The sequence below is a fragment of the Lutra lutra genome, chromosome 16 (genome assembly GCF_902655055.1).
Source record: "Lutra lutra chromosome 16, mLutLut1.2, whole genome shotgun sequence".
NCBI classification, from domain to species: Eukaryota; Metazoa; Chordata; class Mammalia; order Carnivora; family Mustelidae; genus Lutra; species Lutra lutra.
In genome coordinates, this window is record NC_062293.1 from 14,138,064 (window position 1) to 14,154,305 (window position 16,242).

Consider the following 16,242-nt stretch of genomic DNA (forward strand, 5'->3'; position numbering starts at 1 on the left):
AATGTTCCCAGATGCTGAGTTATTCCCTGATCTTCTTTATTTCTCAATGTGTTCTGGTTTAAAAATTCAGTATTAGGGGGCGCTCTGGGTGGCTCCATCGGTTAAGGGTCTGACTTTGACTCAGGTCATGATCTCAGATCTTGGGACTGGGCCCTGTCGGGGAGTCTGCCTCCGGTCTCCCTCTCCTTCTGTTCCTCCCCCTACTCACCCTCTCTATGTGTGTATCTCTCTCTCAGATGAACAAGTCAAACTTAAAAAAATAATAAAAAATTAAAATGCAGCACTACATTCCTAATCTTAAAAAGGGTATCAGTTACCTTTCTCCACTGATTGTTTAGTTTTTAATAAAATTTTAATTTGGGGGGCATCTGGATGGCACAGTGGGTTAAGGGTTTGACTCTTGGTTTCAGTTCAGGTCCTGATCTCAGGGTCATGAAATCAAGCCCCCACTGGGCTCCACACTCAGCACGGATTCTGCTTGAGATTCTCTCTCCCCTCCCTCTGCCCCTCTCATTTGTGCTCACACGTGCTCTCTCTCTCTCAAATAAATACTTTTTATTTTAATTTAAAAAAATTTTAATTTAGGAATAAGGTCAGATTTACAGAGAAGTTGCAAAGACGGAACGGAAGGCTCCCATGTATCCTTCAGCCAGTGTCCTCTGACGTTAACATTTCACACCGCCATGTATATTTGACAGAAGGAAGGAATCAACGTGGGCATACTACTAAGTAATTAAGTAACTAAGCTCCACACTGTTTTTCCTCCTGACGTCCTTTTTCTCTTTCAGGTTCAAATCCAGGATAGCATATTGCGTTTTGTATTTAGTTGTTTTTAAAGAGTAGGAATTCACTCAGGGATGGTCCTCTTGCACGAGTTTTGCAAGAAAAGTTTAAACTTTTCAAGATGGTCAACTGAACTGGTCTGAAAAGCTTAAAGTCTGTATTTCTTTTATTACGTTAATTGGCAAGTCAAACACATGCGCACCTACACATACCCCCAAACCATATATCCTAACTACAGTGTGTTGTTCACCAGGCTTTAGGGTAGAAACCAAGACATATGTTTATTATATAAGTCCGTTGCAACAGCATGGCTGTTTCCCTATAAACTCTCCTTAGTACTGAAAATAGATGTTCGGAGCCAGCCCTAAAGACAAGGATGGGGAGAAGGTTTTGCAGGTGTGGCTGCCCACCGGGAAGCTAAGCTTGAAAAGGGAAACAACATGGGGGCATGCCGTCTGTTCTGTCGGCAGTTCGTGCTTCCTAAGGATTTTTTTACTTAAAAAAAAAAAAAAAAGTGTAAGTTAAGCAAGAGTTACGCTCTTGTGTTTTGTGCCAAATCTCCGCCTTCACTTGCGAAGTCTCAATCGCAGTATTTTTAAATCGCGTACATGCATTTCCTAATTTGTAAATACAGTTGTTCTCGAGATCGCTGTTAGGGCCGCGAAAGAATCACGATTCAAAATCTACCTCGCTGCCGTCAGTGCCCATTACCGCCTCTCCCTCCGCCAAAACTAATCTCCGTGCGACCCAGATGGGACTCGAACCCACAATCCCCAGCTCCGGAGGCTGATGCCTTATCCATTAGGCCACTGGGTCACCACAGGATCCGGCTTCTCACACCGTCTCCTTACGCGATGCCATCATCGCGCCCCGCCCCGCCCTGCGCTCCGCGGCCTCGCGTCTGGCGCCGAGCGGTTTGGGAGCCGCCCCCAGCGGCTGCAGCGCGCGCCTGCGCCCCCCTGCTCCCTCCGCCCACCCTGTCGCCCGTCCGCGTCCCCGTGCGCCTGCGCGTGGCCGTCCCTGCCCGTGGGCTGCGTGGCCGGCACGCGGAAACTTCTGGGCGGCTTTCTGCCTGCGGGGTTCTCCTCGGAGGGTTCTCTGTCCTGGCTGTGCTTGAGTAAGGCGCACTTGGGAGAACTTGGACGAAATTCCAAGGCCTGTCTCACCTCTGTTCTAATTCTGTTTACCTGAGCCCGGGCGTCAGCATTTTGCAAAGTTTCCTGGGACGGCCTGCTGCCGGTTCTCGCAGAGCCTGAGCTCCTCCCGCACCTACACACCCCACTACCTTCCCGTCCCTTACTGCCCCTCCTTCCCTTTCGTTCCCGCAGTTACTCAGCGTGCAGCGTTGTCATAAGCTATTTTATGCTGGGGACTGTTGGGGGATCCCAGGGGAACAAGTTTTTTTTTTTCTCCCCCAGATCTGCCCTTCTCCCTCACTCGTTTAACGTCCATTTTTCTCCCCGTCTCTTCTTTATCTCCGGTTTAAAGGGTCCGTCAATACAAAACAATAGGGATTTTGTTTGGTTTTATCCTAACCTGGATCCTGGATAAGGATTCAGAGACTTTTGGGTTCCACAGCATGTGAAGATGCTGTATTCGTGATTTTAAAAAATGCACAATTTCGTTTTTCCTTAGACACAGAACGCCTGTTCATTGCAGAATTGTATAAAGCATGGGTGAGCCAAACGATGAAAGTTGAAATTGACCAGAATTCTACCACGTGGAGCTTTCCACTGTTAACATTTAGGTGTGTATCTTTCAAATCTTCCATATCTGTGTGTTGTATGTCACATGTTTTCGTACTTGTAAACCCTGAATCATTAAGGAAATGCTTTTAATGAAAATTAGGACGTTATTAGTAAATAACAATTCACTAATCATTTAGCACTGGTGGTACAGAAATGACAGTGGGTAAAATTGACACCTCAGTGATTCAAGGCAGTGGAACCAAACTAGTAATAGTCATCCTTCATGTTCGCACACTGCCAAAGGGGGTGGAGGTAGCAGGTTCGCTTCAGAACGGCCTTGATGCTGTAAGAAATGTCAATTGTATTAACAATTGAGGATGTATCTTTTTAATATTTTTGTATGACAAAATGGGAAGTATACATGAATCACTTCTATCACATACCAAAATACAATCGTTGTCTCCCCCACCACTTTTTTTTTTTTTTTAAAGATTTTATTTATTTATTTGACAGACTGAGATCACAAGTAGGCAGAGAGCCAGGCAGAGAGAGAGAGAGAGAGGGTGAGGCAGGCTCCCTGCTGAGCAGAGAGCCTGATGCGGGCTCCATCCCAGGACCCTGCCCCCCGCCCCCTTTAGAAAAGACATTTCATTTTTAGGTAATCTCTACCCTATGGTGGAACTGGAACTCAGGACCCTGAGATCAAGATTTGCAAGCTCCAGAGACTGATCCAGGCAGGCACCCCACAGTGGGCAGTCTTTTGAGGGAAAGAAATTGCATGATGTTGAGTTGCAAGCTAAAGTAACTGCTTTTTCCGTGGAAAATGGTTTTTATTTGAAAGAATGACTGAGAGACAAACTATGATTATTTAGCCATAGACACACTTGGATTTTCTTCTCTGAAAGCGGCAAAGTTTCAGGCTCATGCCACCAGCACTCACAGTCCTATGTAAGAGAGAGGATATCTCACACCCAAAGGCCTCAGTAAGTATTTTATTTTGTTGTGTTACATCTTCATCACCAAACCAATCCCTGGGTCTGGGAATGGAATGTACTGACTGGCCTAGGCCCTCTCCTGAATCTCCCTCCAAACTATAATAGCTAAGAGTAGAGGGTGTATGGTACCCCCAGGACAACATTGTGTCTTTCAAAGGCAACTTTCACTTTGGACATCTTATTTCTGTTTCAGGTGTTTTCAGGTGAGGGTACAGAATAGTGGGTGAGAGCATGGAAGCATGGGTCTGACTGCTGTCTGCCATTTACCGGCTGTGTGAACCTGGACAAGTGAGTTAACCACTCCTAATTCAGTCTTCTCTTCTGTGAAATGGTACAGGTACTAATAATACTGCAACACAGAGTTGTGAAGATTAGATGTATTAATATACATAAAACACTTAGAACACTTCTGGGCAAATAGTACTTCATATTTTCAAGCAAAAGAAAACTCAACTAGCTTAAAAACGAAGTTTGTCGGGTGACATAATTGCAAAGTTATATAATTACAACCTTCAGAGGTAGGGCAGGCTGTTGATCAGTTTTCATGGTTTCTCTACAATTGTCCTATTCACATTTCTAGGACTCACATCCCCCAGTCCAGAAGAACAGAGCCTGCTTTCCTATCTCGAGTCATTAAACAAAAGACATAGGCTTCCCAACCGAATGAATTTAGGTCATATGCTTCCCTGAACCATTCATAGTAGCCAAGAGAATCCCTAGCAAGGACTGGTTTAGGGGTGAATTCTTTCCACATTTTTGCAGTTAGGGGGATGGGATCATACTGAGTATGTGGGAACAGAACCAACTCCCAGTGAGCCCCACGGCTGCTACACAATGAGTGAGGCTTGCAAAAATGCCTACAATAATGGACAAAGTTCAATGTTTGAATTTATTTATAGTAATAAATACAACCAATACAACATTTCTAAAAATACAATTTTTAGGGGCACCTGGGTGGCTCAGTGGTTAAGCCTCTGCTTTCAGCTCAGGTCATGATCTCAGGGTCCCGGGATCGAGTCCCACATCGGGCTCTCTGCTCTGCAGGGAGCCTGCTTCCTCCTCTCTCTCTCTCTGCTTGCCTGTCTGCCCACTTGTGATCTCTCTCTGTCAGATAAATAAAATCTTTAAAAAAAAAATACAATTTTTAGAATACAGAAAAATTGCAGAAAGAAAACAGATCTTTAAGTCTGATGCTCTGATAACCATTTGTGATGCAAGAAAATGCAAACATTTTCAGAAAAGTGTAAAATACAGCATAGAACATACCAGAGCAATTGGCAAAACTTGAATACAGACTGTATAATAAATAATAGCATCAAAATTCAGTTGTCTTAGGGTCCCTGGCTGGCTTAGTGAGTAGAGCATGCAACTCTTGGTCTCAGGGTCATGAGTTTGAGCCTCAGGATGGGTGTAGAGATTACTAAAACACACACACACACACACACACACAGAAAAACAAAAAACCTTTAAAAAAAAGTCCTTAAAGGGGCACCTGGGTGACTCAATCGGTTAAGCGTTTGCCTTCACCTCAGGTCTTGATCCCAGGGTCCTGGGAGCCTACAACAGGCTCCTTGCTCAGCTGGGGTCTGCTTCTCCCTCTGTGCTCTCTCTCTCTCTCTCAAGTAAATAAATAAACCTTAAAAATATCCTTAAACAAAACAAAAAAAAGTACATTTGTCTTGAATTTGATGATTGTAGTTGGTCATATAAGAGAATGTCATCAGAAGATACACACTGAAGTATACAGTGGTTAAGGAACAGAATTTCTGTAAGTTGTACTTGGTTGGTTCAAATGTAAATACATATATGTCTTTTACATGTTACTTTTACACACCCACGCTTGTGTGTGTGTATGTGTGTATACACATGAGAAATAGAAAATGTGGCAAAATGTTAACATCTGGCAAATCTGGGTAAAGTTTTGCAGCTCTTCTGTATTTGAAAGTATTTAAAAATAAGAGTGGAGAAACCTTTTATTACCAGATTTGTGGCTTCTATGCAGTCTTTTATGATACAAGCTAAAAAAATAAAAACTAAAAAATGCAACACAAACCTGCCTTAACCTTTCCTTCCATAACGGCCAGAAACCCCTACCAAGTTCCTACTGTGTCCTATCAGGGAGAAAACTCTTAGCAATATGTTTCCATATCAAGATTTTTTTTTATAACCCACCTCCTCTTTATCAAGATTTTTAAGAAAATTATTTTGGAAGTCAGCTGTGGTGCTGTGGTTAAAGCAGCCGCCCGGGGCAAAGAACCTACAAGCGACGTCCCTAGCATAAGCCTTCTGCCTAGGCCCCAGGTGCTGAGAACTGACCCGCTGCATGCCGGGATCTGGAGTCTTTCTTCACCCAACTGCAAAGCCTTCTGGGATTGCCCGGCCGCTCCCATATCTCGCGATGCTATCATCTCTTCTTCTTGGCCCTGTGACTTACCCCCCTCCCCAACTTAACGTGTTTTTTAAATTCGCCAATGGGCATGCAGCGTAGGCTCGAACTGGCCAATCCGAATGCGGGGACACCGGGAAATTTAAATCGCGCCGGCCGGCTGCACGAGCCACACCGTCTTTGGGGTGATCCGTGGTGGACGTTTTGAGGGCAGCTGACCTGCAGCCTGCGCGTCCCGGACCGCCTCCCGTGGAAGCCTGAGCCGGCCGTGTAGGTACGAACTCAGGCCGGATCCCGGCCCGAGTGATAACGGCAGACGTGCAGGCCGCCCTCCGCTTGCGGGTGGCGGGAGGGGAGGCCGGGAGCACACGCCCGACCTGGCTCTGGCCTCCCTGGTTGGCGAGGCCCCGGGGGCGTCGTTCGTTGACGAGGCGGGTGTTCCGCGGTGAGAGTGCTTGGGTTTTAGGGCGCCGAGGCTCTGCGAACCGCGGCGAGACCTCTGGCGCGTCGCGGCCGGGAAAATCCTTGCTGCCCGAGGGCCAGAGTCCCGGGAGACGGCCCGGCGCCTCTGGCCCGTCCTCCTCCGGTTTCCCCGTTGCATCTTCCCGGGTGGGGGGCAGGGGCAGGGCCTGGAGATGGGGGTGGCATTTGGAAGAACTGTCTCTTAACACGTAGGCCCAGGGCTGGCTGTGACACAGCGTCGGAAAAGAACATCACGGAATGAAAGATAACGAATTAAAAGGAGGATTTGTACTTTGTCCCCTTTTGGCGGTCGCTCTTAAAGATCTCAGTCTGAAGGAAGGACAGTTGATCACAGTCTGATTAAATGCATCCACTCGAAATTCCTGCAAATGAAAATGTTGGCCAGATGCTGCGGATGCAGAACTGTGTCTCGAGTTTTCAGTGGTGACACAAAATGTTGGGGGAGACTCCATAATGTGATGATGAGTCAAATGTTTCATTTTCAGGCGTGGAGAATCTACCTATTTTGGCCATTTAAAGACAATAGAGAGAGCCTCCGGGATATGGATTTATTGCTGCTAGGACATGGGTTTTAACTGTGAGCTCAGTTCCCCCACTTTTCCTAAAATTAACTACTTAATTGAAATAGTCCAGTTGCACTGTCCAGTATGGTAGTCACCCAGCCGATGTGGCTAGTCCGGACCAGGATATGCTGTAAGCCTAAAGTACACACAAGATTTCGGAGAAGTAGTATGAAAAAAGTGTAAAATATCTCAGTAACTCAAAATACTATGTAACATGTTGAAATGAGAACATTATTGGATGTGTTGGGTCAAATAAAATAGATTAAAATTAATTTCACTAGTTTCTTTTTGCTTTTTTGAAAAATGTGCTTACTAGGAAATTTTAAATTTATACAGTGTGCTTTCTGTTTCTGATGGACAGCACTGCTCCAGGAAGTCAAAGTCCTTCCGAAGGGAGGGGACTAATACTGTCTGGCCAGTTCACTATTTCATGGTGCTGAAAAAGGAAGTTGCTCCTGTAATAGACAAGTGTGCATCCAGTATATGCTCGATAATTCTGTGAATGCTTTTATCGACAAAGCAGAATGATAAAAGGGAATTTTTTTTTCTCTCCATCTTACAGCTTTCTCCCTTTGTCTCATAACCATGTCCACCAACGAGAATGCTAATTCACCAGCTGCCCGCCTTAACAGATTCAAGAACAAGGGGAAAGACAGTACAGTGAGTACCTTCTGTTACTTTCCTATGGTATTTTTTAAATGCAAAGCTATTTGGGAAGGGATCAGAGCTTTGAGGAAATTTGAAATAAATGTCCTCACTTAGCAGCAAAAACTGATATAGTAGGTGAAGTGGTTTATCTTTCTCCAAGGAAATGAGGCGGCGTCGAATAGAAGTTAATGTGGAGCTGAGGAAAGCGAAGAAGGATGACCAGATGCTGAAAAGGAGAAACGTAAGCTCGTTTCCCGATGATGCTACCTCTCCACTGCAGGAAAATCGCAACAACCAGGTAAATATATACTTTAGATAATGAATTACGGCAAACCCACAAAATCAATATGGTGCTTTTCTTAGAAATTTAAATAATAAGGGGCGCCTGGCTGGCCCAGCCGCTTAGGACTCTGACTCTCTATCTCAGCTCAGGTGTTGATCTCAGGCTTGTGAGCCCAGAGCCCCGCACTGGGCTCCACACTGGGTATGGAGCCTACTAAAAGAAAGAAAGAAATTTAAATAACATTCCTAGCCTAATGGTTTTAACTGTGGACTCTGTGAAGAGCTTTTTTTGTGTTCCCAGTCAGTAATTCTGTTATGTTGTCTTCTTTCCTGCCCACTCTCCATAATCTGCTGAAGTGGATTCCAAGGTCTCCTTTAGCTCTAAACTCCCTTCAGGTTTCCCTGCATTTCTAGCCACCAGTTCAGTCCGCAACTGGCCATTCCAGTGTTAGCTGAAAGTTAGTGTGTCTGGAAGCAATCACTTTCTGGCTTTTTTTGGTGTACCCTATTTTTTTTCCCCCAAATATTTTATTTATTTATTTGACAGAGAGAGAGATCACAAGTAGGCAGAGGGAGAGGGGGAAGCAGGCTCCCCGCAGAGCAGAGAGCCGAATGCGGGACTTGATCCCAGGACCCCGAGACTGTGACCTGAGCTGAAGGCAGAGGCTTAACCTACGGAGCCACCCAGGCACTCCTTGGTGTACCCTATTTTTTGTGCTTGTCAACCAGCTCTGTTCAAATCTTTTCCCTCCTGAAATATTTTCAGTGGTCTTCTAATTTATCTTTTCCTTTCATTCTGTGCTACATACTATTTACCTAAACAGTCTTAAAATACTGCTTTATAGGCACTTGGGTGGCTCAGTGAGTTAAAGCCTCTGCTTTACATCGGGTTCTCTGCTCTGTGGGGAGCCTGCTTCCTCCTCTCTCTCTGCCTGCTTCTCTGCCTACTTGTTATCTCTGTCAAATAAATAAAATCTTAAATAAAATAAAATACTGCTTTAGACCTCTTCTTTGCTTAAAAACTTTGGTAGTTTTATTTTATTTTTTAATTTTTAAGATTTTATTTATTTATTTGGCAGAGAGAGAGAGATCACAAGTAGGCAGAGAGGCGAGGGTGGAGGGGGGAAGCAGGCTCCCTGCTGAGCAGGACCCTGGGATTGAGCCTCTCATCCAGGCTCTCTGCTCAGCAGGGAGCCTGCTTCCCTCCCCCCGCCGCCCCCCCCCACGCCTCTGCCTACTTGTGATCTCTCTCTGTCAAATAAATAAATAAAACCCTTTTTAAAAAATCCATATTGTTTGAAAAAATTTTTTTGTAAATTAGATCAATCTTAGATTTTCAGTTTATCTTTTTTATCTTTCAAAGATACTGGGAAACTTTAGTGCCTCAATTTTTTTTTTCCCCACTGAATAGTACCTAAGTGCTATTTCTAGAGTACTGTATTCAGATCCTATCTTCTTATAGCACTCCTTGGTCAACCTAGCAGGAAAAATGTTCCCTTTTCAGAATTCCCAGAGCATCCCAGCTGTGCACTAAAGATGGAGAGTAAATGCTAACGGAACATGAATAGTCACCATTTGTTTTATGGTTATCTGTTTTTTCGCATTTTCCTTGTTAAGTTGTAACAACTCTTCCTATGGGAAAGGGGATGCTGTCTTTTTGAGTCAACTATAGCACCGATTCTCAAACCCTTCTACTGCGATTACAACATGAAACATTTTTGTAGCACTGCTCTGTGGAAATGCTTAGATTTTAAGCTGAGATATGAAAATCCCCAGCACATTGCCCACATAACTCCATCCCTTTATCCCTAACAGCATATCTGAAAGCAAGTGATTGAGACTAATGTAGGACCAACCTTCATACTGCCCTAATTTCATTTACTAAATTGTTCACCGTCCTCTCTCTTAGTGACAAAATGCTAGGATGGTTCTCCTTAACTGGAGATTCCAGGGAGTCATACACCAAGCTTGAACCCTGTTCCGTATATGAAAGAACAAATATATAATAGCCAAAATTAAATGTAAGGCTAAACTTTTTAGTAACTGATTATAAACCTAAAAATGTCTTCACAATGGCAAGTAGGGAGCTTATTGTTTGTATTTAATCTTAAAAATGATAAAAATGATTTGGGAAATTAATACTACTGTCTCCTCGCAGGGCACTGTAAATTGGTCGGTTGATGACATTGTCAAGGGCATAAATAGCAACAATTTGGAAAGCCAGCTCCAGGCTACTCAAGCTGCTAGGTAAGTCTTTTCTGCCAAAGCACAAGTAACCTAAGATAGCAGCCCTTTTGGATTTTTTTTTGGTGGGAAAGACAGACAGAGGGCATGGGAAAAGTAAAGGTTAAGTTGCCCATAGGTCTGTTTTCATTAGACTCTTCCCTTAGGTGAAACTGATTTTGCGTAAATCACAGTTGCCAGAAGTCCTGCTCACCCCCAGTGATAATCGCTGTTAACCTCTTGTTAACCTTTTAAGTAGATTACAAAGTTTTTGTCAAGGTGGCATTTCCACTTGGCATCAGAGAATGGAAGAATTATTCAGTAGGTGGGATTGGCACATTCATTTAAAATGGTGCATTTACTCTTACCTTCTGCCACATACAAATATTTGTGACATCCATAACAAAGAATTAATAATTTGTATAGATTGTACTGAAAAATCCAAGTAACAAGTGATAAAGGAAAAGATGCTTCAACTCACTGGTAGTTAGGGAAACACAAGTTAGCAATGGTAGTGTAACTGTGTCAGAGTTTTAAAGTGGCAAGATCTAAAGTTTATGGGGATGCAGAGAGGAGGCTAATTTACATGATTGGTAATATTTCAATTCTGGAAAGAAGATAGTTCAGGACACCATGTGTCGCAGCACCGTGCAACCAGTCTGTTCATCTCCGCTTAAATCCCAGGAGATCTCAACATTTAGTACGTTACTAAGAGGCTGTCTCAAGTTCTAAAGCCTTGAATTGCATTTGAAATTGATTTTTAAAGTTAACAGACTTCTCTTGTTAATCATGTTCAACTTTTGTTTCCCCTAGGAAACTGCTTTCTCGGGAAAAGCAGCCCCCCATAGACAACATAATCCGGGCTGGTTTGATTCCAAAATTTGTGTCCTTCTTGGGCAGAGCTGATTGTAGTCCCATTCAGTTTGAATCCGCTTGGGCTCTCACCAACATTGCTTCCGGGACATCAGAACAGACCAAGGCTGTGGTCGATGGAGGCGCGATCCCAGCGTTCATTTCCCTGTTGGCATCTTCCCACGCCCACATCAGCGAACAGGCTGTGTGGGCTCTAGGAAACATTGCAGGTACTTCGGTTTAAAATTCTTCTGTCTCTAATCACACTGAGGTTGTCATAAGTAATAGGGACCTGTGTGTTAAGATTTAAGCTTGCTTCTAGTGCTTGTGAGGGGTGCCAGTGGCGTCTCATAAGTAGATGAAGGAGTTTCCGGGAGTATTGTCTTTGTGTGAGGATGCTGGTGCACTCCGTCACTGAACATGGGTGGCGCTAGACCAGTAGATTCTGATTAACCTTGCCTCTTTGTTTTAGGTGACGGTTCCGTTTTTCGAGACTTGGTTATCAAGTATGGTGCAGTTGATCCGCTTCTGGCTCTCCTTGCGGTTCCTGATATGTCATCGTTAGCAGTAAGTTACGACTAAAGTCAGGTTACTCACTTCTTGATTCTAATTTTTTGCACCCTCTCAAAGTATAGAGGGACCTCTCATTGCATTTCTCTTTCCCCTTAGTGTGGCTACTTACGTAACCTTACTTGGACACTTTCAAACCTTTGTCGCAACAAGAACCCCGCACCCCCGCTAGATGCCGTCGAGCAGATTCTTCCTACCTTAGTTCGTCTCCTGCATCACGATGATCCAGAGGTCTTAGCAGATACCTGCTGGGCCATCTCCTACCTGACGGATGGTCCAAATGAACGGATTGAAATGGTTGTGAAAACAGGAGTTGTGCCCCAGCTTGTGAAGCTTCTAGGAGCTACTGAATTGCCCATTGTGGTAAGTTGTAACTTTCCAACAAGAATATAAACCATAGGAAGCATGGTCAGTTGATACTAGTGTCGAAACATTGTTTTAGGCGGCGAGGAGCCTCTGACTTGTCAAAACCTTTAGGGTGTAGAGTTTTTGAGCAGTGCTGGAAAAAATAAAAGATAACCGTTGGCATCAACATTTTTTTTTTTTCCTTTTCAGACTCCTGCGCTAAGAGCCATAGGAAATATTGTCACTGGGACAGATGAACAGACTCAGGTTGTAATAGATGCAGGAGCGCTTGCTGTCTTTCCTAGCCTGCTAACGAACCCCAAAACTAATATTCAGAAGGAAGCCACGTGGACAATGTCAAACATCACAGCTGGCCGCCAGGACCAGATCCAGCAAGTTGTGAATCACGGATTAGTCCCATTCCTCGTTGGTGTTCTCTCTAAGGTAATGAAGTCTTAGTACTTAGTCAAAGGTTGTTTAGTATTTACGGATGGACATTTGGTAGAGCTGTGCTTGATAAGATTCTTAATGAACTAGTATTGGGTTCTAAGTCCTTTGTTAAATAGTGACTAGTAACCCCTTTCAATTAAGGTTGGAAGGAATCAGTAGTTTTAGTCCTTGTTTTTCTATAACCGCACTTTTGGGATCTTCTTTTTACAATTGTTATGTTTCCTTATGTTTATTAGGCAGACTTTAAGACACAAAAGGAAGCTGTCTGGGCTGTGACCAACTATACAAGTGGTGGGACAGTTGAACAGATTGTATACCTCGTCCATTGTGGCATAATAGAACCATTGATGAACCTCTTAACTGCGAAGGATACCAAAATTATTCTGGTCATTCTGGATGCCATTTCCAACATCTTTCAGGTAAATCATAAGGTAGCGTTTGAATTGGGGGTTGATGGTAATTGATGATATCCAGACTCAGGGTAGGGCCGCTAAGTTTCCTTAGTAGGCCACAGAATTAGAAAGGCTGTTAATGTGGGGCACACTCTTGGTAAGACGTGACAAGGGATTATAAGAGATTTAAAGGAGATGACAAATGGATGACCTGAATTGAAATCAAGTCTATATGTGGACACTATTCATTCCTATCTATTTTGTCAAAAATCTTTAATTCTCCAATGTCCTACTGAATTTTGGTGCAATTAAATTTTGATGACTTAGTTATCTAATTTTATTTTTCTTCTGGTTCCCTTCCTATTAACCCAAGTATGCTAGCATGTGGCACTTTGTCACAGTGGTTGGAGTTAAGTAGGTCCTACCTAATGGCTTTAAATTCCTGATTATGGAAATTTTACCTAGAAGAGTCGAGTCTAGAATAATGATGCTCGGTGTATCCATTACCCAACATAAATAATTTGTCAGCATTTGGCCTATTTTCCTACTCCCCCTTACTTAAACCCTCTAAATTATTTTGAAGCAAATAAATTATTTCATATGTAAATATTTATGTACCCTGAAGTTTGAGGACTTTAAAAAAGGTGGGGCTCCTGGGTGGCTCAGTTGTTAAGCGTCTGCCTTCACCTCAGGTCATGATCCCAGGGTCTTGGGACGGAGTCCCACATCAGTCTCCCTGCTCAGTGGGGAGTCTGCTTCTCCCTCTCCCACTCCCCCTGCTTGTGTTCCCTCTCTTGGTGTCTTCCTGTCAAGTAAATAAATAAAATCTTAAAAATAAATAAATAAATAAAGCTAACCACAATACCATTTTTATACTTAATACATTCTTGATATCAGCAAGTAATCCAATCAGGAAAATTTATTTTTACACGCCTTAGGCCATATTTGCCCTTAGACAATGGTTCTCTGCCTTGACTACACTTTGGTGTTATCTGAGGTGCTTTTTTTTTTTTTTTAAAGATTTATTTATTTATTTATTTGACAGAGAGATCACAAGCAGGCAGAGAGGCAGGCAGAGAGAGAGAGAGGAGGAAGCAGGCTCCCTGCTGAACAGAGAGCGCGAAGTGGGGCTCGATCCCAGGACTCTGAGATCATGACCTGAGCCGAAGGCAGCGGCTTAACCCACTGAGCCACCCAGGCGCCCCTCTAAGGTGCTTTTTAAAAAGGATTCTGTTGGTGCGCCTGGGTGGCTCAGTGGGTTAAGCCTCTGCCTTTGGCTCAGGTCATGATCCCAGGGTCCTGGGATCGAGCCCCGCATCGGGCTCTCTGCTCAGCGGGAAGCCTGCTTCCCCCTCTCTCTCTGCTGCCTCTCTGCCTACTTGTGATCTCTGTCTGTCAAGTAAATAAAAAGGATTCTATTTCTGTATTAGTTCACTCATTCATTCATTTATGAGACAGAGCCTGTGGGGGAGGGAGAGGGAGAGAGAATCTCAGCGGACTGAGTGCTGAGTGCACCGTGGGGCGCAGTCCCAGGACCCCTGAGATGATGAGCTGAAACCAAGAGTCAGAGCTTAACCAGCTGAGCCACCCAGGTGCCTCTGAGGCGCTCTTATAAAAGAGGAATTTTTGTTCCCATCACAGACCCACTGAACCTGGACATGGTGGTGTTTTTAAAGTTGCCCAGGTGATTTTGATGCACAGAAATGAGAGAACTACTGTAAGATCTGGCTGAGCAAGTACAGATCTCATCTCCTTGAATTTTTAGAAAATGCGAACTGGAGATAAAACCATCTCATAGGATTGTCGAAGGAACTTTCAAGTGGTTGTCTGATGTATCAATATGCAAACATGAACATTGTTTTTATTAAAATAGAACCTTCAGTAAATTCCAGTAAACTTGGACTTTTTTTAGGCTGCTGAGAAACTAGGTGAAACCGAGAAACTTAGTATAATGATTGAAGAATGTGGAGGTTTGGACAAAATCGAGGCTCTACAAAACCATGAAAATGAGTCTGTGTACAAAGCTTCATTAAACTTGATTGAGAAGTATTTCTCTGTAGAGGTGAGTGACATGGTAACGTTAACGAGATTTTGGGAAGTACACAAAGTCACGCCCCTAAGATTTTTTTTCATTATATTTTTTAAATGAGTCCTGTGCCCTCGTTAAATATGGCAAAATATTAGTGTAAGACATGGTGTACATAGTTGTTCCTTAAATGTTTGGCTTGATGGTCATATAATCTTTAACTAGAAATTTTAAAGATTTTTAAAAATCCCCACTCTGTTTTGAATGAATAGTGTTATTAGGGACTTAATATCTCCAGAGTAAGTTTGTGTAGGAGTTGATGGAGAAGTGGGCCAACCCCTCGAATAGGCCATCTTCCCATTTCCTACTGAAAAGTGACGGGTGGGTGAGAAAATGTCCGTTGTGCTAGCTTTCCTTTGCCCATTCAGAATCTTCCTTTCCCAGCTGCTCCAGAATTGGCAAGTTTTGGCAGCCCTCCCTCCCCTATTCCAATACTGAAATGTGGTTCAGCATCAAAGGTGTGATAAGCAGATGAAGAGCTTAAGAGTAAATACAGACTTCTCGGCAGATTACTGCCTGGAAATGTGCTATGTTTGCGGAATTTTATCGTTTGGTTTTGTTTTTTAATACTTCCAGGAAGAGGAAGATCAGAATGTTGTGCCAGAAACTACCTCTGAAGGCTATACGTTCCAGGTTCAGGATGGCACTGCTGGGACCTTTAACTTTTAGCTTGTACAGCCGACGCAGAAAGTTGTTTGTGGTGTGCTTTGTTTGGTAGAAGTTTGTCTTACTGTTTCTCTACTAAGAACTCTTTTTAAATGTGTTTTGTTATTGTAGCACTTTTTACAACAAAACTCTACTTGACCAGTTCCAAACTGTAAAAACTGTATGAAGCTCCTCCTCCCAGTGGGTTTCTTATTTCTATGTGGACTCTCTTCTCTTGCAGTGTCCTGTAAATAAAGATTAAATTCCACCCTTTTCTTTACTTCACCGTTCCTATGTCCTGCTTTTTCTGACTTGGAGTTTTTTTTATTTTTTTTTAAGACTTTATTTATTTGACAGAGAGAGAGAGATCACAAGTAGGCAGAGAGGCAGGCAGAGGGGGGGGGGAAGCAGGCTCCCTGCTGAGCAGGGAGCCCGATATGGGGCTCGATCCCAGGACCTTTGAGATCATGATCTGAGCCGAAGGCAGAGGCTTAACCCACTGAGCCACCCAAGAGTCCCTGATTTGGAGTTAAGATTGCAGGTGAAGGGTCCGGGACCCAAACCCTTACAAGTAAGCAGAGGTGTGGTTCTGGTTGCAGATATCGTTTGATGTCAGTTTGGTGAGGCTGTCAAGGATACCAGGGTGATGACTTTTTTTCCTGCCCACTTCTGAGTTCTGGCTTTGCTCTAGGCTTCTTCCCTTTTTCGTAAATAATGGCTGTGGGCGCTTCCAGGTGTCCTATTCTGTACACGCTAGTCAGAATTTTTCAGAAATTTTCATAGAAAAATGAATAAAAATACCTAGAAACCCTCAGCCGGGGTCGTCTTAAATCTCGCTGGCCAGAGAAATG

The 16,242-nt window shown here is 43.6% G+C and overlaps 1 protein-coding gene and 1 non-coding gene across 4 annotated transcripts; one reads left to right on the forward strand and one right to left on the reverse strand.

Moving 5' to 3' along the window:
* Positions 1–1,526: 1,526 nt before the first annotated feature.
* On the reverse strand, positions 1,527–1,599 carry TRNAR-CCG (transfer RNA arginine (anticodon CCG)). Its single transcript has one exon. It is a non-coding gene; the product is annotated as a tRNA-Arg (tRNA).
* Positions 1,600–2,443: 844 nt separating this feature from the next.
* KPNA2 (karyopherin subunit alpha 2) lies at positions 2,444–15,671 on the forward strand. Of its 3 annotated transcripts, none has more exons than XM_047708533.1 (11): positions 2,444–2,530; positions 7,461–7,558; positions 7,707–7,844; positions 9,987–10,075; positions 10,865–11,133; positions 11,376–11,470; positions 11,573–11,836; positions 12,029–12,262; positions 12,505–12,687; positions 14,573–14,722; positions 15,323–15,671. In XM_047708533.1, exons 2-11 carry the CDS (start codon positions 7,484–7,486, stop codon positions 15,413–15,415), a joined length of 1,590 nt encoding a protein of 529 aa, XP_047564489.1. In that variant the 5' UTR covers positions 2,444–2,530; positions 7,461–7,483; the 3' UTR covers positions 15,416–15,671. The 3 variants fall into 3 exon arrangements, with proteins under 3 accessions (XP_047564489.1, XP_047564487.1, XP_047564488.1); XM_047708531.1 differs by lacking the exon at positions 2,444–2,530 and adding an exon at positions 5,970–6,126; XM_047708532.1 differs by lacking the exon at positions 2,444–2,530 and adding an exon at positions 5,994–6,122.
* Positions 15,672–16,242: the final 571 nt, after the last annotated feature.